Raw genomic sequence first — 21,188 nt, forward strand, 5'->3', positions numbered from 1 at the left:
CATCTAAGTATTTTTGACAAAGTAGGGGGCTAGGCAGGAAACCGGTCACAAAGTTGGGAGCTATTAGGGAAATAACCCTTTTTTTTTAGAATTCGACTACAATCTACGTTAGTCGTTACAAGGCATTGATGCATCATGATAACTACCTAATTTAAACCAACAATGAAAGAGGCCTAAAGCCCGACAAATTATTACATTATTTATAGCCTAAATTACATAGGATAAATACTGATGGAACTGCTTTCACCTAGACTCAATCCCACGCTCTTATGGACTTAAGAGGGGTGTCCAACCGTTACACCAAAGGGTGGTGGACGGAAATAACCCTTTTTGTAATGTCTGAATAGTTTGATTTAGACGACATGAGAAATAAACATTTAAGTTACGACAGTGTATTTTAAATTTTTAACGAGGTAATAATACCAATGAAGTATACTTCCTCCCAGCGTGGAGGCCCTGCCATTATCGCATTCGTTTAGAGAGAGAAAGTAGAAAGTAGAGAGAGAGAGAGACGGCCGAATATCGAAATCTTCATGCATGCATCAAAACCAGAGAGAGAGTTTTGATTTTCATCACCAGATCTGATTATTCAACCATTCAAACAACTAATCGATGCTTTAACTCGTTATACAGAAAGACGCATCGTTTCAGATCGATTCGAGTAAGTTCTTTTACGATTTGATTACTTCTTTAGATATATAGATTTATTGATTAACGAAGAGCTTCGAATCATTCGCGTAATCGCATCTATAGAGTATCTCTCTTATCTTTAGGGTTTAGATATGAATATATGAATAGGATCGTTTTCATTTCGGTCTATTAGATAGATCGGATTTGATTTTGCGTTTGATTGCAGATTTCAAGGATTTGTGAGGAAACAAGTTAATGTATCGTTAGATCTTTGAATTTTTACCTCAGAAGTGAGTATATCTTGATGATTCAGTAGTTTTAGAGTTTCGATTTTGAAATTTTGTTGGAAAGATTGAGTTTTGATTTTGATTTGTTATTTGTTTGTAGTTGTTGTTGTTGTTGTTGTTTATAAAGTGTAAAAATTGGCTCCTCAACGCCGGTCGCAGCGCCAGATGGGCGGCCATTTGCAACAGAGCAATGCCGCTGCTTCTGCGGCTGCTCTTTACGACCATCCTGGTGGTGCTGGACAGTCTAGTGATGCAGGTGATGCTGTTATGGCAAGGTGGCTCCAGTCTGCTGGGTTACAGCATTTGGCATCTCCCTTGACTTCTGCTGGTGTCGAGCAGCGGCTCGTACCAAACCTACTGATGCAGGTACTTGAAAGTGGAAACGACCTATACTCATCCCCTTCTACTATTTTAATTAGATCTTTGTTCGATTGGCTATTCACAGAACCAGCATTGATATTTAGGGTCACCCTTTCACACGCTTCGGCCCATGGTTGAATTTGCACTGATATTGTGAGTAAATAAGTCCCATATCTTGCTAATTCTCCCCACGATACACAGTTATGTGATGTTCGCATCTCCGGCTAATGGGTCCTATTACACATGCAGCATTAGGTTTCAGAGCAATGAGTTCTTACATGTATTTTCATTTATTGGTTTATTCTTCGTGCTTACTTTATGCGAGTTGAACACTTGTTTTTTATTTCAAAATATGCAATCTTGTAATCCGGTTGATGTACTTCCTTGCTTTTATCACCCAAGGTAGCCTTTTTTTTTTGAAACTTGATTGAATATATAGGGGAAAAAATATTTACAAGAGGAAGAAAAAGAAACAGAAAAAGAATAATAATAAAGGGGGGATATAAACGTTACAAGTCACCTAATGATATCCCCTCAACATGTCATGAAATGAAATCATAATAAGGTAGCCCTTCAATGTCACTTGGATTTTGGATTACGTTGAAATATTGTCTTCGAAAAAACTAAAGGCTAGGACATGGGGAGTACAATTTGTAAATAAAGTGGGGATAAATGGATTAGCATTTTTTTTAAATATACATTTTATTTATTTTTGTACATATGGCGTCTTGTACTGTTGTGGTTCTTACGTTGTAATGCTGGAGCTTTGGTATTATTGAAGGGTTATGGAGCACAAACTGCTGAAGAAAAACAAAAACTTTTCAAACTATTGAGGAACCTTAATTTTAATGGAGACTCTGGTTCAGAACCATACACGCCAACTGCCCAAAGCTCAGGAGCGGTGCCTACAACAGAAGGCTTCTTCTCCCCTGAACTCAGAGGTGAATTTGGTGCTGGGCTTTTGGATCTTCATGCTGTGGATGACACAGAGCTACTTTCAGAGGTAAAATGCTTTATGGTGTGAAATTTTCACCTACAAGATAGTACACTTGCGGCTTGTCATCTTTTCTTCGTGCTGCTATCTGTCAAGAATAAGAACGGAACGTCATAACTGCTCTAACTTTATTCTTCTAGATCCTCTCTATCCTTACGTAATGTCTAACTCTTGTTTTACATACACCAACATGTAAGTTTTCCCATGTTTACATAGCATTAGTTGTTTGCGAATTCTCATCATGAATGTTTTTCATGTAGTATCTAGTAAGTGTGGAGAGTTGGTACTAATAAAGGATGCTAGAGTGTCAGAATTATGCGGCGTTGTCTTTTTCTTATGGTGCTTGCTATTTGAATTTAGTCCGTTTACAATTTTTTTATGTACTAAGATGTTCTTAGATAACTTATTCACAATTACTTTGTTGATTTCATTTTTATGCGGTCTACATCATCTAAGTTTCTTTTTGCTCTTTGTTTTTCTTGTTTCTTAATTTTTACCTTTTCGAATGATAGTTTTAGTAATGAGAGTTTGTTGAGTAACATTTAACAGCAGTTTCATCTCCTCTGCAGGATGTTATGTCAGAACCCTTTGAAGCATCACCATTCATGCCAGCTGAGCCGATGGGGTATGAGAATGACTTTGATGCTGTGGTAAGTAGACAACAAAGAGAGCAAGCAGTAGAGGCTTCTATCAGACAACCACAGAATGAGAAAGAGAGTGGCACAAGAGAGAGCAATTTGGCCAAGATTAAAGTTGTTGTAAGTTGGTATAGTGATTTATTTCGGAATAGCTTTTTGAATTTAATGTCGGAACATTGTGAATGATTAAGTTTTAAAAAGAGAGGGTGAATGAGTTGTCAATATTTCTTTTGAGTTATCTTAAATATTCAGTTTTGATGCATATACATGTGTGCAGTTAGATTCCTAACTTGTAAGCGTCTTGATTTTGTATATGATACGAAATGCATTATTATGTTGAGCGTGGGATCATATTTGTTGATATTGCAGAACACCACCATATTTCTTTTTCTTTACCTTAGTGGTAAATCAACAAATGTGTCTATATTCTTCATAGTAGGTAAACTTATCTTGTGAAGTCGAAGCTGATTTTTCATGTTATTTATCAATCTTAGGTACGTAAAAGACCTTTAAACAAGAAGGAGCTGTCGCGGAAGGAAGAAGATATTGTATCTGTAGTTGACGATGCATACTTAACTGTCCATGAGCCCAAACTAAAGGTTGGTTGTACCTATCACCTACATTTTCTGTACTTAGTACACAAATCTTATTACTTGCTTGAAACTGTGAAGTCGATGGGATTCTAAATGTGTAAGTTAATTAATTTTATGTTTTGACATGAAGGTGGATTTAACTGCGTATGTGGAGAAGCACGAATTTTGTTTCGATGCTGTTTTAGATGAGAATGTATCGAATGACGAGGTATTATATACATTTGAATCACTATTCTTATTTTCAGATTGTTGTGTTATTTGCCTAGGAGACCACATTGTATCCCTTTTGGCTTTGACATGACGTGTTCATAGTTTTGCCTGGAGTGTTTTGTGTGCAGTGGCGTATCTCACCCTTTTTCATCTTTATCACTTGATACGCAACTTATGTTTTCTTCTTAACTTTTTCCATCTGAGTTGTTATATATATATCTTATAAATTAAATATTCGGTTACTTTTTGCATTTGTTTTACCAGGTTTATCGTAACACTGTAGAGCCAATTATTCCTACCATTTTTCAGCGAACAAAAGCAACATGCTTTGCATATGGTCAAACTGGTGAGTAAAGATCTTGATGCTTTTCTGTCTCATTCTATCTACAGTATCTACCTACCAAAAATTCTTTAACAATGGTATAAAAGATGCTAGGTTTTCTCCTGATGCATCACTAATTATGTTGATTGAGAATTTGAGGTTATATTTCATTTTGTTGTCACCGATGGAAACAACCACCTTTTTTTACCTTGGTCTTTTATCTCTGAATTTTTTGTTGACACTTTTTATCCTCACTTGGTTCTAATTTTCAGGTAGTGGCAAAACATTCACAATGCAACCTCTGCCTCTCAGAGCTGCAGAAGACATTGTTAGGTTATTGCATCACCCGATGTACCGCAATCAGAAATTAAAATTGTGGCTTAGCTATTTTGAGATATATGGAGGAAAGCTTTATGATCTTCTTAGCGACAGAAGGTCCATCTCTTTCAATTTCTCTGTTAGCCTTCTTTGTGTTGTGTACTTGACGTACTCTTTATTGCTACACTGATATAAAAGTTCCTGAGGAGCCCTGTTTCCTCTCGCCATGCCTTCTTTCCTTTTCCCATGTTGACTCTTTTGAGTTTGTAATACTTTATTGTTTTGTATTACAATCTGCATGGATATATAGATATGGTTGTAAATAGAATGAATATTTGCAAAAGAAACATAAAATACATCGAGGTTTGAAGGAAGGCATCTGGGCCAGGTGCCACTCCCATGATCTGAGGCTTATCTCTAAGCCTCTCGCCTCATGCCTCAAACAACTTAGCTTTAGAGCGATTTTGACAGTCGAATACTGTAGTTCGGACTTCAAATTCTATAGTGAAGCCTGTAAGTCGAAGCTATAGTTTCCAGCAACAAGGATTGCTTGGTTCATATTAAGCGTCCTTTCTGAGCAGATACAGAGTAAGTTGTGAGCTATCCGATGGATAGGGTTTCTCGTCTTCTGTGTAAATCTGGTGGAGAGAACATTTGGTTTAAACATTTGGGTACTCTAGTTCGAATGTTGTGGATTACTCCTTTATTACCTTGTTGCTGAAACTTGTTTTGTGATTGATATATTCTTATTCATTGCGGTCACTAGATGTAGTATATAATCATCTATGGATAAAAGTGCTTATATATATTTTCGCTGATGAAGTGCTGATAAAGTGATAAATACATATTAATATATTATCTTTTGATGTTGTTGGCCAGAAAACTCCTCATGAGAGAAGATGGTCGCCAACAAGTTTGCATAGTTGGACTGCAGGAATTTGAAGTCTTAGATGTTCAGATTGTTAAAGAATATATTGAGAGAGGAAACGCATCAAGAAGTACTGGATCTACTGGTGCAAATGAGGAATCATCTAGATCTCATGCTATTTTACAACTTGTCATTAAGAAACAAGCTGAAGTAAAAGAATCTAGAAGGCAGAATGAAACTATTGAACCCAAGCCTGGGAAGGTTGTGGGTAAAATATCTTTCATTGATCTTGCAGGTAGTGAACGTGGTGCTGACACTACCGACAATGATAGACAAACACGGCAAGTACTGCGTTATTTCTTCATTTTTCATTTTCATTGATTGCATACTTGGGATCTCATTCTTCATCATGGATACACTTTTTAATGTAAAATTGATTATGGAAAATCCCAATATTGTGTGGAGGAGACAAAGATAAGTTCTAGAGCAACCCTGAGGAGGAACGTCTGATTTAGACCTGATAAGAATTAAGAGGAACTCTTTTGAATGGCTTGCACACACTGCTTATTGTCACAACTCACAAGAAATTGGCCAGAAGATCCAATTTTCTGTAGGTCTAGGTTAAAAGGAGAAGTCAATATTATTTTAGGCTCCGGCTCCTTGTATAAACCAGTGCTAACTACGTCCAAACCTCACATACTATGTCCGTACTTGCGAAAACTTTGCTCCGTGCAACCTTGTGTAGGGAAAATATTGATTGTTTTTTACAAAAGAAAATTTGGTGTGGAGAGTTTTGGTAATATTCCCCTATTCTCGTATACTCATGTGTCACAATGTCAATACTACAGGATTGAAGGAGCAGAAATCAACAAGAGCCTTTTGGCCCTAAAGGAGTGTATCCGAGCTCTTGACAATGACCAGATTCATATCCCATTTCGTGGAAGCAAACTGACAGAGGTGCTCCGTGATTCCTTTGTTGGCAACTCACGAACTGTTATGATCTCTTGTATTTCTCCAAATGCCGGGTCTTGTGAACATACACTTAATACTTTGAGATACGCCGACAGGTAAAATCTCTAGTTAGACCACCTCAATTCTTGGGGGTTTGATTAAAAAGCTAACTGAAAAGTAATTTCTGAATGAACAGGGTTAAAAGTCTGTCCAAAAGCGGGAATCCTAGAAAAGACCAGCCTTCAGGCTCCTCTATACCTAAGGAACCATCATTTCCGTCTTTGCCGCTTCCTGGCGAGTACGACTATACTGCCGAAGCATCTCAAGAAGTGAAAGTGGCGGAGACAGTTAGACGAGTTGAACAACCTTCTAATGTGCTAAATAACCCCTTCAATGGGAGGGACCAACCTTCTAGTCTTCCGTCATACCCTTCCAGTGGGAGGGAACAACCTTCTAGTCTTCCATCATATCCCTTTAATGGTAGAGAGGAAAACTCGGCCGGTTCAAGTACTGTGGACAGGGAGAGGTTCGGCATGAAAAATACTTACAGTGGTTCAGCTAATAAATCATATTCATCTACTCAAAATTTGAATAGTTCTCGGGAGGAAGAGCAAAAGGTTTCTCCACCTCGTAGAAAAATTTACAGGGAAGAAAATTCAGAAAAGCAGAGTATTATATCTAAAAAAGATGGAGTTGATTCCGCGGGTACAAGTTACAAGCAGCAGAAATCGTCTGATTCTTCAAACAATGTTGGGGCTCGACAAAAGGATTCCGAAACCCCTCATGACGGAGAAATCAATGCTATTCTTGAGGTCAGGAATTCAGTATACTATATTTACTTATATTTACTCCAACCTTCACTTTTTCTCCTTTTCATTTTCGATTTATATATAATCTTGACATTTATCGTTATTCGTTAGTTCATACTTGTTTGAAGTTTTACATATACTCGTACGCCATTGTTACTGCAGGAAGAAGACGCGTTAGTTGCAGCTCATAGAAAAGAAATCGAAGATACAATGGAGATCGTTCGTGAAGTGAGTACCGTATCTCTCTCTGTCTGTAAGTTATTAATACTTGAAAAGTTTGGGTTGCGAATATTTACCATTCTCCGTTTCTTTTTTCGAATAAATCAGGAGATGAAGTTATTGGCAGAAGTGGATCAACCCGGAAGCCACATAGACAACTATGTCAATCAACTGAGTTTTGTTCTGTCACGAAAAGCAGCAAGTCTAGTAAGCCTACAAGCTCGTCTCGCTAGATTCCAACATCGCTTGAAGGAACAGGAGATACTTAGCCGAAAAAGAGTCCCTCGTTGATCTGGTTATTCTATCAATCATCTCCGGATGCTCTAGCATGAACAAGCCATAATCATCTCACATCAATATATCTCGTAATCACCTCTTCTTTCCTGCTCATTACCTCACCATGCTCTTATTTCTTGAATAGGGCCTCACTGTTCTCTTTACGCGCAGTTGCTATCTGGCGGACATGAAAGCCGATCTTGAACCTAATCGAGAATTCTGTAACATGGGTTTGTTGTGAATGGAGATTAAGGTGTAAAAGAAAAGATATGTTGTGTTCCTATGTGTTTGAAAAGTTAGGGTTTTTTTTTCTCCCCAAGGTTTGGAACTTCTTAGTGTGAATTTGGAGTGGGGTTTTTAATCACAAACTATATTGTTCATACTTTGGCAAAGACAAAATTTATAATGGAAAGACAAGACAATTTTAAGTTTGTTCAAGACATTTTTTAATTCTTTGTTGTCTGAAAAATGGAATTATTCTCTCCTTTTGATGAAGTGTTGTTGCAAATTTTGAGAACCCTTTTTCTGCTAGTATTTCAGGATGGAAAATACTTGAAGCAAATAATTTAAGTACATGTCCATGTAAAAAACATCTCTGAATCTATATTATCGCATTTGTTTGATCAAACATATCTAACTTTAGGATTTAGGATCTGTTTGATTAAACATACCCCATCTATTTTAGAGATGTCATTGTAATATGATGTTAGTGTTTGTCTTTATATGTGATGATGACGATGATGTTTCTTTTTATTTTCGGTGATGTTGTAAAACATTTCGAAAATAGATCCATATCTACATCTGTTTGACAAAACATATCTTAATCTGTTTAAGAGGTGTTACGAAAATATGATGTGAACGTTTTTTTTATATGATGATGTAAGACGTTTCTGTAACAAATCAGTATTTTGGGCATCTGTTTGATTGAACATATCTTCAGGCTTCGGTTCGACAATACAGAACGTTTATCATTTAAACTTTTTACGGATGCTTTATCCTACATATTTGAAAGACTTGATCGATGAAGTCCAATGGCCATGGACTATTCTGTTGTCTAACACAAGAAACTGGTCATAAAGACCTACGATAGTGGACACTTCGATGACGTTTGGGCCTTGTAACCTAAACTATTGTTTGTGATTCATGGAGGCTGTTTGTTGTCTCCGCTAAAATAGATTTAATCATCATTCCTTTCTTTTGACAAAAACAACTACGATCTTTATTTTTATTTTTTTGAGAATTTGACTACGATCTAAGTTAGTCGTTACAAGGCATTGATGCATCATGGAGATGTAGTAAGCACGATAACCGTCTAATTTAAACCGAGAATGAAAGAGGTCTAAAACCCAACAATCGACAACAAAGAGGCCTAAAGCCCGACGAATTATTACATTATTTATAGTCTAAATTACATAGGATAAATCTTGATGGCAACTGCTTCCACCGAGACTCTATCCCACGACCTCATGGGCTTACGAGGGGTGTTCAACCGTTACACCAAAGGGTGGTGGACGATCTTTATAAGTTTCCTCTTCTGGATGAAATTCAATCGGATCAGTATAAACCACGAAAACACGGAGCACTTCTTGTAAAAATATCATAAAACTAAATCACAATAAAAAGAAAAATTATTCTTATCATATGGACTCCTATCTAATTCAAATGATTTCTGTAACATTGTTAAGCTTTTACATATCAAATACAAGGATTTTTCGATTATTCTCCTCTAAAATATCAACTCTCTGAATTCAATCTTACACCCTAAACCCTAAATTCTGAATACTTGTAATCTAGGTTTAACCTCTTTAAGATGCACATGCAACCACGAAAAACTAAAGAGCAGAATAGGAAAACAAGATTTACCATGAGCACCTTCTTCGGAAAGCCGAAAAAGAGCTCCGCTGAAGGAACTGAAACACCACAAATCATTCTTCTATAACTTGGATCAAAATTAGCTTAAATTTTACAATAATCTAGAAGCGTGCTGAGATTTCGCCATTTCATTAAGTACTGCACCAACTATAGCTGCTTGCTCAAGACACTCGGCTTTGTGTAATGCATCTAAAAGAACGATACAGCTCTTGGCGTAGATACGACACCCCTTTAACCGAGTTTCCTCGAAAAGGTTATATGCATCAATCGCTCTATTTGCATTACTTAGCCCTTCGATCAAAGAATTATAACAACCGGAGTCAGGAATACCACCTTTCGCTTTGAACTTCTGGAACAAAGTATTTGCTTCCGCTATATTACCAGCTTTTGCGAGACCGGATATCATCGTTGTGTAAGTTATTACATTAGGGTTTAGACCTTGCTTCTGCATATCTTGCAAAAATACGAACGCTTTGGTGAATTTTCGAACCCGACAAAGCCCATTTATGAGAATGCTGTAGGTAAAGGTGTTTGGAGGGCATTTCATGTCTTTCATTGATTGAAAACATACTAGGGCTTCACTGACCTCCTCTGCCTTCACTAAAGCATCAAGAAGACAGTTCCATGTGAAGACATTAGGAGTCAAACCTTTCTGCATCAATTCCTCCAAGATTAGATATGCTTCATCTATTCTACCGACTTTTCCGAACCCATCAATTAGACTACTATATATAACTACATTCAACTCTATTCCTTTTGATTTCGCTTCTTCAAAGAGCATGTAAGCTTCATCGAGTCTATCGATCTTAGCAAGTCCATCAACAACAGAGCCGTAAGTAACCACGTTTGGTGCATGACCCTTTGTCTTCATTTCTTCCAATAATTGGTATGCTTTATTAACCTTACCCGACTTGCAGAACCCATCTATGACTGCATTATATGCACGAGTATCAAGGACACAGCCTTGTTCTTTCATTTCGTAAAACTTCTTGTAGGTTTCTCGTGCAAAGCCCGCCTTTACAAGCCCATGAATGAGTATAGAATAGCTCTGCACGTCGGGCATGAAGCCTCGAGCTTTGATTTCTTCAAATAAAGCTCTTCCTTTTTCGGTCTCTCCACCCTTGAAAACACAATCCATATATGTATTAAGAAGTGTAAGATCCGGAGAGCAACCTCTTCGTGTCATGTCTTTGTAAATTTTGTGCCCATCTTCCTTCCTACCACACTTGAAAAAGTTTCTGATAAGAGATGTGTAAACAACAACATTTGGATTATGACCCGCATCTATCATATCTTCGAACAAATTGTAAGCCTCATCGATCCTGCCATTTTTTCCCAAGCCATCTATAAGAGAACAATATGTAACCGCGTTTGGAGTACATTGTTTTTCACTCATCGATTCAAAGATACGGCAAGCTTCGTCGAGCTTTCGGGCTTTACATAATCGATCCACCATAATATTCACGGTTAGCACATTAGGAAATAAGCCTGCTCTTTCCATGGAATCTTGAATCTCATACACCGCCTCTACTCTTCCTGCTCTACAAAGCATGTCGATGAGAATATTATAAGTTGAAGCATTCGGCTTTGCGTCTGTCTTCATCTCCTCAAAAATTCTCAAAGATTCATCTATGTTTCCCTTTTTCCCGAGGCAAGTAAGGATACCGTTATAAGCTACCACACTAGGAATGCAACCCTTTTCTTTTTGCCTCTCGAGTAATTTGTAAGCTTCATCGAACTTTCCTACAGACCCATGCCCCATAATCATGGTGTTATAAGCATATGCGCATGGTACTTTCCTATTAAGCTCCATTTTCTCAAATAAGTCTATAGCTTCATCAAGTCTATTTGCTTTGCAGAGAACACCGATCATGCTAGTGTAAGTCACATCATCGGGCACGATTCCTTGTGCTTTCATCTCATGGAAGAATTTCCAAGCCATATCTACCTTACCGACCTTGCCGAAACAATCTATGCAAACATTATACAGAACAATATCAGCATTAACAGAATTGCTCTTCATTTCATCTAGTAAGGAGAGAGCAGAATCGACACGGCATTCTCTGGCAAAAACTCGAACGAGAGTTGTAAATAAATGCACATTCACTTCATACCCAATCTCCTGCATTTGATGAAAGAGGGTGAGAGCAAGATCAGGCTCATGCACCATTGCTAGGGCACCAATCAAGTTAGTATAAGCTGAAAATGCAGGACGATATTTGAATTTTCGCATAGTTTGTATCAGGTTGAAAGCTTCACGAAGCATTTGGGAACTAATACAAGTAGTAACTAATTCAACACAAGTATCATTTAAGAGAGTACATCCGGCAAGACTCATTTCCTCTAGAATCTGCTCCAAATAATCGAATTTTTTGTTTCGAACCATTAACATGAGAAGCGAATCATACGCTTCTCGACTGTGTACTTGGTTGCTTTTCTTCTCAACCCATCGAAAATAATTCATACCCAAATTAACATCCTTCAACCTCTTTAAAACTCCCTTAACTAATTCTGGCTGATGTGTCTGATCCAGTGAAGATAGAGCTTCTTCCATGGCATATCCCCAGGGACCATTCCCCAAAATCCGGCACACATCATCAATTACTATTTTCCCCTCCCTGACAGGACTGACTTCACCTTGTAGACCAGAAGAAGATTCATTATCTGAAGTTGAAAATTTCTTATCACTAATGTAGATATTACAACGCCTTGTGTCAGATCGAAAGAGACCTGCAACATCACAATATTAGTTTGCAAACTAAACATGAACTGTTTGAAGAGAGAAATGTGCATAAATAACAAGACATGGACACATAATTCATGGAGTTTTTCGGACTCGTAAAGTTGGACAATGGTTTTACCTCTGATATTCAAGAGTCTCTTCATCTTATAAGCGCACAGTATCGAAAACCACCTTTATTTCCTCTTACCTACAGGTTCGAAGCTGCAAATAAAAAACATATTTAGATGTCTGAAACAAGTTCACCTATACAGTTGGCTAATTGTGACATATTACAAAGACTGACAAGAACAGCAGTGATACTCTGCCCGACTGGCTTAGGTGGACGACCAGGATTCAGAAAGAGAAATGAATCTCACTTCCCTCTCTAAATCATGTCTGTCCACGGTCCACCTAAGCCAGCCAGGATTCCACCAACCTAGTTGTCCGACAGAGTATCAATTTTTGGTAAAGATATACCTGAAAGGCAAAAGTTTATGACGTTTAAGATGAACTAGGGCTAGATATTTTTACTAGGATGATCTAAATACCGAACGAACTCATCCTAGCAATAAGTTAATAACACAAACAATAACTAATTGCGACGTGAGGCAACATCAACAAGTAAATAGCAAGTAACCCTTTATGATTCATCATGGGCACCTAAGCTTACATATCATTATGATAACAAACCTAGACGATAAAAATTCTAATCTTTGATGGATACTGAAAGTTCTTTGATATGCTAACCCTAATTACACTAACCTGCTGGATGAACACCCTTCTGAAATGGGTTTGTTACATTGTTATTAGATATAGTAGAAACTGCCCTAATAAAAACTGCATTAACTTTCATCAGCATTGATCCAACAATCTTTGCTGGAATTGGAAGAACTCTTCCAATTTCAAAAAGATACAAAAAAATTGAATACCCTTTTGGCTGAAAATTCTGCAATTAAAAAAACAAAAAGGAAAGAACTTGTTATTATTAGTCTCCATATTAGAAGCTTTTCAAACCCTAGAACTACTGTCTGTATAGACTAAACAAGTTAAGTGATAGAAACAAGGAATAATATGCAAGTAAAAGATTAAAATTACACAAACAAAAAGAAACCCAAATCTATATACCCTTTGAAAAGGACAAAAATCTCTTTAAATTTTTTTTATAGAACTACAGGAAACTACAGATTTTAATTTTGTATAACTAGGAAATCACTAAGTTAATAAAAAAGGAATGATTTTTCTACTAAAATTATAATTCTATTCATTGATTAACCTCTCAATCAACAAAAAAGAAACATTTCTTTTCTTTCAAATGTTTACTTTTGTAGTGAGCTATTTGTTCTCAAAACAACCCATATCTCAAAATCCAAAACCAGTTTGAATTATCAACTAAACAACACAAATAGATGGAGGCATTGAGAGAGAGAGACAGAGAGGCGTACGTAGAAGTGATTAGGTCAGAATGAAACCCTTAATAAGTCTAAGCCGGAAGAACAATCGGCGGGAAAGAACAATCGGCGGGAAAGAATCTTCTGCCAAACCCTCTTCTTCTTCTTCTTCTTCTTCTTCTTCTTCAGTATACTAGTAACTCTGGAGTTTTAGAGAGAGAGAGAGAAAATAGTTAGAAGTTTTAAAAGCGCCTCCCATAAATATCATTGGGGCCAAATAGTTAAGACCTTGAACTAAATTTAATAACAAAAGTCCGTCCGAGTGTACCAATTTAAACTCAAAACATTTGATGAGTTAAACTTGGTGGATCTTGAGTTGGATTTTGTAACATAATTCGATCTGAAATCACTGATTTGGGAACGTCTGTGACCAAATATAGTCAGATTAAAGTTATCAAATTGTAACAAAATTCGGCACAAAACCATCCATTTGAAGGCTCTTATAACCTAATGCAGTCAAACTAAACTTACCAAATCGAAGGAGGTACGAAGGGGCCAATAACACTCATAGGAGGCGTAGTTAAACCTTCCAGCCATAGGCTAACTAAATAAGTTTTTCTAAGGCACACATTATTCATACAATCTCTCTCTCTCTCTCTTTCTCTTGCTTGTGAAACTAATCATTCCCCTGACACTTCCTTCTTGAATTTCATAAGAGTAAATTCTATGGGCGATTTTGTTAATGGGCTTCTCATAGTTTTGTAATCACTCACCATTTTTGTCATATACTACTACACATCTAAGATATATTTTGTTCAATTCAAAGGAGATACGAGTGCATGTAACGAAAATGGCTGACTACATATAACAAAATTACTAAGAAGAAGAAAAGGAAGAGGGATGGATAACAAATAAAGATCAACAACAATAACCAATACTTCTCCAAAGGGGAAGAGATAACGGAAATTGTTTTGCCAATCGCCTCTTAGTGAGGCGGGCGTACCAATTAGGGGTGCGCAAAAATAGACCAAACCAATAAATCCGAACCGGTCTAGTCGGGTTTCAAACCAAACTAAACAAGTGGTTTGGTACGGTTGTAGATGTCCAAAAACCGACTAGTTTGGTTCGGTGAATGGATGAATTCCATATACAATGAAATGATAACCCTAGCCTAAGTTCCTTTTTTCCTTTATCTTCATCTTCCTTACTTTGCTTATTGTACACTGAACTATTGACTTCTTTTCACTTTATTCGTCGCACATTTCTTTAGTGAAATTATATTGTGGCTTTCACATTTTCTCAATGTTTGGAATGTTATTTATCGTATTGTATTAATTTGATTATTTCCTCGGGTTTTCAGGGAGGGTTGCCCCGATTTCATGCATTGAGGTATAAAGAAAGTAATTCGATTCGTCGGTTTTCGTAGACAACAAACTGTTTCTGTTAATGGTTTGGTATCCAGTAATATCTAAATCGCTTATTGAGGATCTGGATGGTAACCAAACAAAACTATGAGCGGTTTAGTAACGGATAGCTCCGAAATACCGGACACCAACCACCGAACACCCCTAGTACCAATCTAGGTGTTCACCGCTAACGCCCGACTAAACACAGTACACTTATGTAACAAGCAGAGTTAAATGTCTTTGAGCTACGCGGTCTGTCCTTGTACACAATTTGAAACAATAATACCATGTTCTTCCTGCAAAATTTCCATCGTATTTTTAATCCATACGAGTATAGAACCCACAAAACAAAATAAGAGTCCAAAATCCTCTATAGGTAACTCATGAAATAAATGTCAAATTCAAACATGAACAAAATTAACAAGTTTGTGGAGGAGAAGCACTTTATATTCTAACCAAATCAATTTATCATGTAATATTCTAAGTTGACAACAATACTTGAAAGTCTTTCACTAGCTTTTCTCTTTCTAAAAACAATCACTATTACAAGAGAACAAACCCTAGGCTGCAGTAGCATTTGAGATATTCGAAGTATTTGTTCGACCAAACTACTTACAGTTTTGGCATTAGATTACGAGGCGAGGGATTTAACCGATACGGTTTTACATAGCGTCGGCAACCTTCACCCCAGCTATCTTGTCCCATTCCTCGGGTGTAGGAGCATCTGCCATTATCTTCTCTTGACCGCGCCATAGAATCTGAGCCAATCACAAGTTGCAGATTAGTTATGATATTGATAAAACTCGAATAGCACCAAAAAGAAATATACTTTTGTTGATTAAAAACACGTTACTGGTGTCAGCCACTTCTTGGTGTAGCGGTTTGATCCTATGGAAGTGCAGATATATAATTTATTGAACTCGGGTACAAATAAAGTAATTTACTTGGGCTTTAGGCTCTTTCGGATGGCCTTCAAGGGGCTCACATCAGGCGGTTATAGTGCTTATTTAATTCATGAATCATAATGTACCTTTGTATTATCTCTTCATGATGTATCAATACCTTGTAATGACTATCATAGTCGATTTCCCAAAAAAAAGAACATGTTACTTGTGGCTCAATAAACTAACTTATAGAAGGTTAAGAAGTAGGTAAATTTGACAGACAACGTTAGATTTTAGGGTTTGCGGGAGTTCTATAAGCACCATCAAAGTTGTCAATCCTAGCCCCCGCTAAGGGTGTGTAAAGTGATATGGGAGACGAGGGCAGGCTTGTAAAAAGCTTATATAACTTATCTTATTAGGGTGGGCAGGCTGCGGGTACTTATGGTTTGGGCTTGCCCCAGAGGTCAGCACATAATATTCGTTAGAAAGGGAGATAATATAGATGTCGGGGGAGTGTAACAGTTTCGTGCTTATAACCGTCAAACTAGATTAGAGTTAGACTGTACCTTATCAATGACACCAAATGACTGAGCTCTTGTTGAATCCATATAAAATGGCCTCCTCATCAAGTTTGCAACAGTCTCCTCCGACTGAAATAAGATCAGGTCATGTTATGATGTTACTAGTTTCTCATTTGATCCAAGTGAAGAAGAAAGAACGACTACTTATCCATTATACTCACATTTCCGGTGTGTCTCGCCAGTAGTTTAACAAGTGTATCTCTGTTTGTTACTGTCTGCAGAAACCATATATTAGGGTTGTATAACTCTAGTGAATTACTATATCACTACATCATGGATGATAAAACATGTCACTAACCTCTTTAGCACGAATAAGAACATCACTTGCTGGCATTAGACCAGAAGATGGTGCACGAGGTTGTTGGATCATAGCTGAAAGATAATTTATATAAAGGTTAAGGTAATATAAGAACATCATTAAAGCGAGAAGAGACATAGAAGAGATAAGAGGTAAAAGAAGTTGGTATATGCTTGAATCTAAGTATTTGGGCTCGACTAACTCCGCCCAGTTACTCAGGAATCAGCTCAGGCTCGCGGAGAGCCTCAGAGCTTCGCCAACCTATGGGTGAAACCTCAAGTTAGGGATTCGGCGAGTAACTCAGCGATCAGCATTCCGACCCATACTGCTTATGTTCGTAATGGACCTTTTGCATGTGGAAACATAAACCGTCTCCCCTTCTTTCCTGCAGCAAGTAGCAGACAGGCTTGACCGATGGCGGCACCAACAGCAACCGTCTCTATCTACAAGTAGACCAGCAGTGACCCATGATTAATATTTAGATGCAAATTGAGTGATGAGTATCTATATTTAGGGATTTCTGCTTGAACAATAATTACTCGTATGAGTAGTTTATTGAGTAAATCGTAAAAATGTTCATTATCGAACAACAATTTGTATTATTCGTATTTAGCAACGGCTAGGGAAATACCTATGTAACTAATCTCCGATGGTGAACATGCGTTACACGTATACAGATAACATAAGCTCGTAGAGAGGGACATTGATCCTTATAAAGCCATTTAAGTATTGAACAGAGTCAACAGACTGTACTGTATAAAGTATTTTCCTTCGAGCCATTTAAATGCATGTCGTTCCCATTTCTACTAGATGATATTCCTCAAATTTTCTCTACTTTCTGATCATGTTTCAAACACCCAATAGGTGTTCAAGTCATAATTTTATTTTTATGCAAGAAACACTAATTAAGTAATTAGTATTTAGTCATGTCACTTTCTTTACTTAACTAACGAAACAACCAAAAGCACATGGAAGTCGTCCTTTTAAAATAAAATTGGTGGGAGAATAGGTACATTCACAGATGTAGATACAAGAACTAAATATGTATGCAGGATGCAAGAAATGTATGTACTGTAAAGAATAATAGTATAGCAATAAAATTAAAAGATGGTCGTACATCATTCTTCAACTGCATCATTGCATCATAGATAGCGAAACCTTCTGATTCCATCCCAACCTGAAACACGAGCATTTGAAGCCACAGCGACGACAGACATCAGAAAAATTAAATACAGAAAAAAGTATCAAAGGTGAACATTTGAGGTTAGAGTATACAGGATAACCACGTCAAACAGAATGCTAGCTCGTATAGACACCATTCTTTAAAATAAAACCACCTTTGTCGAGGGAGGGAGATGGACAAGAACTATTCAGACGGGTAACTGTAGGGGATCAAGCACAATAACATGGGAGTAAACCCCTCTCTTAAGTAAGGCTCACTCCCACATCGATAGATTTCCACCTAACTCTCTGAGAAGGACTAACAGGGACATGTGTTTCCGAGCACGTGCTTGTTTTGATCTGCCTCGACAAGTTTAGGGAGCGTCAAATGAAAAGAAAAGCTTAGGTTGCATGAGTTGTCGTGATGGGGACCTCAGTGAAAAAAATTTCCACCTTAGAGTCACAGACCTATATAGGACGTAGTTGGTTTGTCATTGGTTGTTAAGCAGTGGAGTAGTACAACCCCCACAGTAAGTACGTTATTCTAGCAGAGGTGAATCGGTAATACTAAAAGAATAACTTATCTCAGTTGAGAAAGGTTTGGATTTAAGAACATATGACATTTAGCACCAAGCAGGTCATCTCAACTTTTTTATTAGACGGAGTTTAGGTAGAAACACCATGGAGTATTATGGTAGAAGGACAACTATATAGAACTCACTGTTTCACCATCATCACGAGTTGTTCCAGTTGAATTAATGTAAAGATAGATTGGCTCTTTCGGATCCATCCACTGTAAGTAAAGCAACTCGGCAATTACGAGTTCAGTCACCGCTGGCACCAACTAATTCAAAACAAAAGCGATCAGAAAGTCTTTCATGTGCATTCCATAACTGAAATAAAACGAGCCAGCATGCGATTATAACGCTTAATTTCCTCTAAAGACTGAAGTGTACAGAATAATAAACTAAGTTGTGTTAAATTTGTGGTCATTAAACTCAAAATCAATTGGCAATGAATGGAAAGGATACTTTTTTCATGTGGGACTATTCGCACATACGCCCTCGCATGTGGCATTCTTTGAGACTAATACTGTCCCTTTTGGGGTAACGTGGAACACCTGTGGTCGTTGAGCCTACCAAGTACCGCGTGTGCATCTAGCTCTAATACCATGTTAAATTTGTGGTGGTCGGGTTCAAAACCAATTCGCAATGAGTGGATAATACCTAGATATCAATATCTTGGTTACGAGCGTATAAATTTCTCATGTGGGACTGTTATTTCACAAGTTGCAAACTACATGAAACCCTAATTCATCCTATCAAAGATAACAAACAACACCAAGAAATAACCTCAAATTAGCTTCATATTTGAATGAACACATACTAATTACTCATAAAAATAATCTCAAAAACCAACTTACAGGCATGCCAACGTAAACAATTCTTCCATTCAGTAGCAATGAAGGCAAATCAGGAGGCGGTTTTCGAGGTCTATGTTCACTGTAAGAAACCGACCTTTCAACCTAAAATTCAATCAAAATCAAACCAATTCCAAACATTTAGTACCAAAAATGAAGAGAGAAGAAAAGGGTAGAGAGAATTTTAGAGAGAGTATAAATACATGAGCAGGAGAAGCCATGAGTTGAGGAGAATCAAAGAGGTCAAGATAAGGAGGGAGATCTGATTTAGAGGAAGAAGAAGAAGAAGGGTTTAGGTCAGGAGAATTAGAAGCAAGTGAAACAAGTTTTGATAGGAATGGGTCTTTTGGGTTTAATGGAGGCATTGGAATTGTAGCTGCACATTTAGGGTTTATATTTCTGGTTGTAGTTTTGTATCTCAATCTTCTCTTTGAAGAAGAAGATGAAGAAGAAGAAGAAGATAAGGGTAGAAGAAGAGTGGATGCTTGAAGGCAAGTAGCCATGGTTGTTTATGTGTTTCTCTCTCACTGTGCTTCTTCTTCTCTTCTTGTGTGTTATCAAAAACTTGAATGAGACAAGTAAGGTGGGGGTTGAGACTTGAGCCTGTAAAATACTATAGGGAGCAAATGGAACATTGTTTGGCATAGTAGTGGTTTGACTCTCCAACTTCACTAGGACAGGTCACGAGTTCGAGTCTTTCGTTCGTCGTCTGGAACAGAGGTCATAGGTTCGAGTCTTGATTTATCATCTGTAATGATCGCACATTGATAAAGTGAAGACAATTGCTCTTTGAATTGTCTTTATAATGACTTTTTATAAAAGTTTAAGTATCATGTTTATAATCGTCGACTAATTTATTCATATTAAGTTGTATCTTCAAAATATATCAATGTCATATAACAAATGTAATAACTCTTGAATGTCTTTTTTGTCAAACCAATGATGGGTGGTGGTGTGACTTTTTATGTGTCTAGATGTGAAGTGTGTACGGGTCTGATTATACTTTAGGTATTTTAATAACGTAATTAGAATTTTATAAAAATAAGAACTGTGACTTCAAAATTTTTTTTTTGTTTTTAATGAAAGCGACTTCAAGTTTCTTAGTAGAGCTATGTTGAAAAAGTCGGCAACGGGGACTAGTCCGCGGACCCGGGACTGGGCTTAGTCGTTAATAGTCGTATTTACACGGGACTAATCGTATAATATAAATATATAATTTATTTTGTATAAGTAATTATTATAGGTATAAATATAAACATTTGAGACAAATTCAAACAAAAAAAAGTATTCTAACATCATACTAGATGAAACGCTATGAAATCATTCAACAATCACGGATATATTCAAACCCTAATAACTACATTCCAAATTTCCAATTATAAACATGCTTTCAACTTTAAAAGACTAAGAAATCAGTAAAAAGCAACAACATATGGTCTCTAGAGAGCGAAAGAGTAGTTAAAAGAAAATGAAGAAAATAAAGAGAGAAACTAGCTTGAAATCTTGTTTGAAGAAGATGATAGCTTCAAAATCTAGTTGAATCTTGTTTGATTGATGTTTGGAGATGAGAAGATGAGTGAAGAAGGCAAAGCTTCAAACCCTAGAGCAGTCTTCTCGTTGGACAATAGAAAATAAAAATAAAAAAATACATGTTGTCCCTTATAAGTCCCGACTAGTCGGACTAGTCAACTCGACCTAGTCGGGTCGAGTCGGGGCTTTAGGCGAAATTAGGCCCGACTAGAATTTTCAACCCTAGACGAGTCGGCAAAGTGGGGACTGAAGAGTAGTCGGGGACTAGCAGGGGACTAGTCCCGACTTTTTCAACATAGTACTTTTTCAACATAGTAGTAGAGTTACTAATCATATATTAGAGTCAGGTCATTTGGGGTATTAGTTGGAATGTCATTTGAGGAACGACCCGATGCCTACCATTATTCTTACTCACTCGTCGGTTATTCAAAAAACCACTTCCCATCTTACT

The 21,188-nt window shown here is 37.2% G+C and overlaps 3 protein-coding genes across 4 annotated transcripts; 1 reads left to right on the top strand and 2 right to left on the bottom strand.

Annotated features, from left to right (window-relative positions):
• Positions 1-230: 230 nt before the first annotated feature.
• Positions 231-7,913, top strand: LOC147535935 (kinesin-like protein KIN-13A). Of its 2 annotated transcripts, XR_015225112.1 has the most exons (15): positions 310-661; positions 857-920; positions 1,018-1,283; positions 2,059-2,280; positions 2,841-3,029; positions 3,404-3,508; positions 3,633-3,710; positions 3,977-4,058; positions 4,307-4,469; positions 5,232-5,561; positions 6,069-6,287; positions 6,368-6,983; positions 7,143-7,208; positions 7,308-7,564; positions 7,647-7,913. XR_015225112.1 is itself a non-coding variant. In XM_086639935.1 (14 exons), the coding sequence occupies exons 3-14, from the start codon at positions 1,083-1,085 to the stop codon at positions 7,488-7,490; spliced, it is 2,454 nt and encodes an 817-aa protein (XP_086496061.1). In that variant the 5' UTR covers positions 231-661; positions 857-920; positions 1,018-1,082; the 3' UTR covers positions 7,491-7,913. The 2 variants fall into 2 exon arrangements, 1 of the variants encoding a protein (XP_086496061.1); XM_086639935.1 differs by having other exon boundaries at positions 231-661; positions 7,308-7,913.
• A 1,148-nt stretch (positions 7,914-9,061) lies between these two features.
• Positions 9,062-14,168, bottom strand: LOC147535936 (Tetratricopeptide repeat (TPR)-like superfamily protein). Its single transcript, XM_086639934.1, has 5 exons — positions 13,989-14,168; positions 13,512-13,659; positions 12,832-13,015; positions 12,209-12,291; positions 9,062-12,077 (listed from the first exon to the last, which is right to left on the bottom strand). The coding sequence occupies exons 4-5, from the start codon at positions 12,231-12,233 to the stop codon at positions 9,439-9,441; spliced, it is 2,664 nt and encodes an 887-aa protein (XP_086496060.1). The 5' UTR covers positions 12,234-12,291; positions 12,832-13,015; positions 13,512-13,659; positions 13,989-14,168; the 3' UTR covers positions 9,062-9,438.
• A 1,120-nt stretch (positions 14,169-15,288) lies between these two features.
• On the bottom strand, positions 15,289-20,003 carry LOC147535937 (ATP-dependent Clp protease proteolytic subunit-related protein 3, chloroplastic-like). Its single transcript, XM_086640940.1, has 9 exons — positions 19,411-20,003; positions 19,211-19,312; positions 18,509-18,631; positions 17,744-17,803; positions 16,973-17,069; positions 16,627-16,700; positions 16,490-16,543; positions 16,314-16,397; positions 15,289-15,621 (listed from the first exon to the last, which is right to left on the bottom strand). The coding sequence occupies exons 1-9, from the start codon at positions 19,708-19,710 to the stop codon at positions 15,526-15,528; spliced, it is 990 nt and encodes a 329-aa protein (XP_086497066.1). The 5' UTR covers positions 19,711-20,003; the 3' UTR covers positions 15,289-15,525.
• Between the last annotated feature and the right edge of the window lie 1,185 nt (positions 20,004-21,188).

This window comes from Eschscholzia californica, unplaced genomic scaffold, assembly GCF_041429995.1.
Source record: "Eschscholzia californica isolate CP2 unplaced genomic scaffold, dmEscCali1.0.p SCAF_5, whole genome shotgun sequence".
NCBI classification, from domain to species: Eukaryota; Viridiplantae; Streptophyta; class Magnoliopsida; order Ranunculales; family Papaveraceae; genus Eschscholzia; species Eschscholzia californica.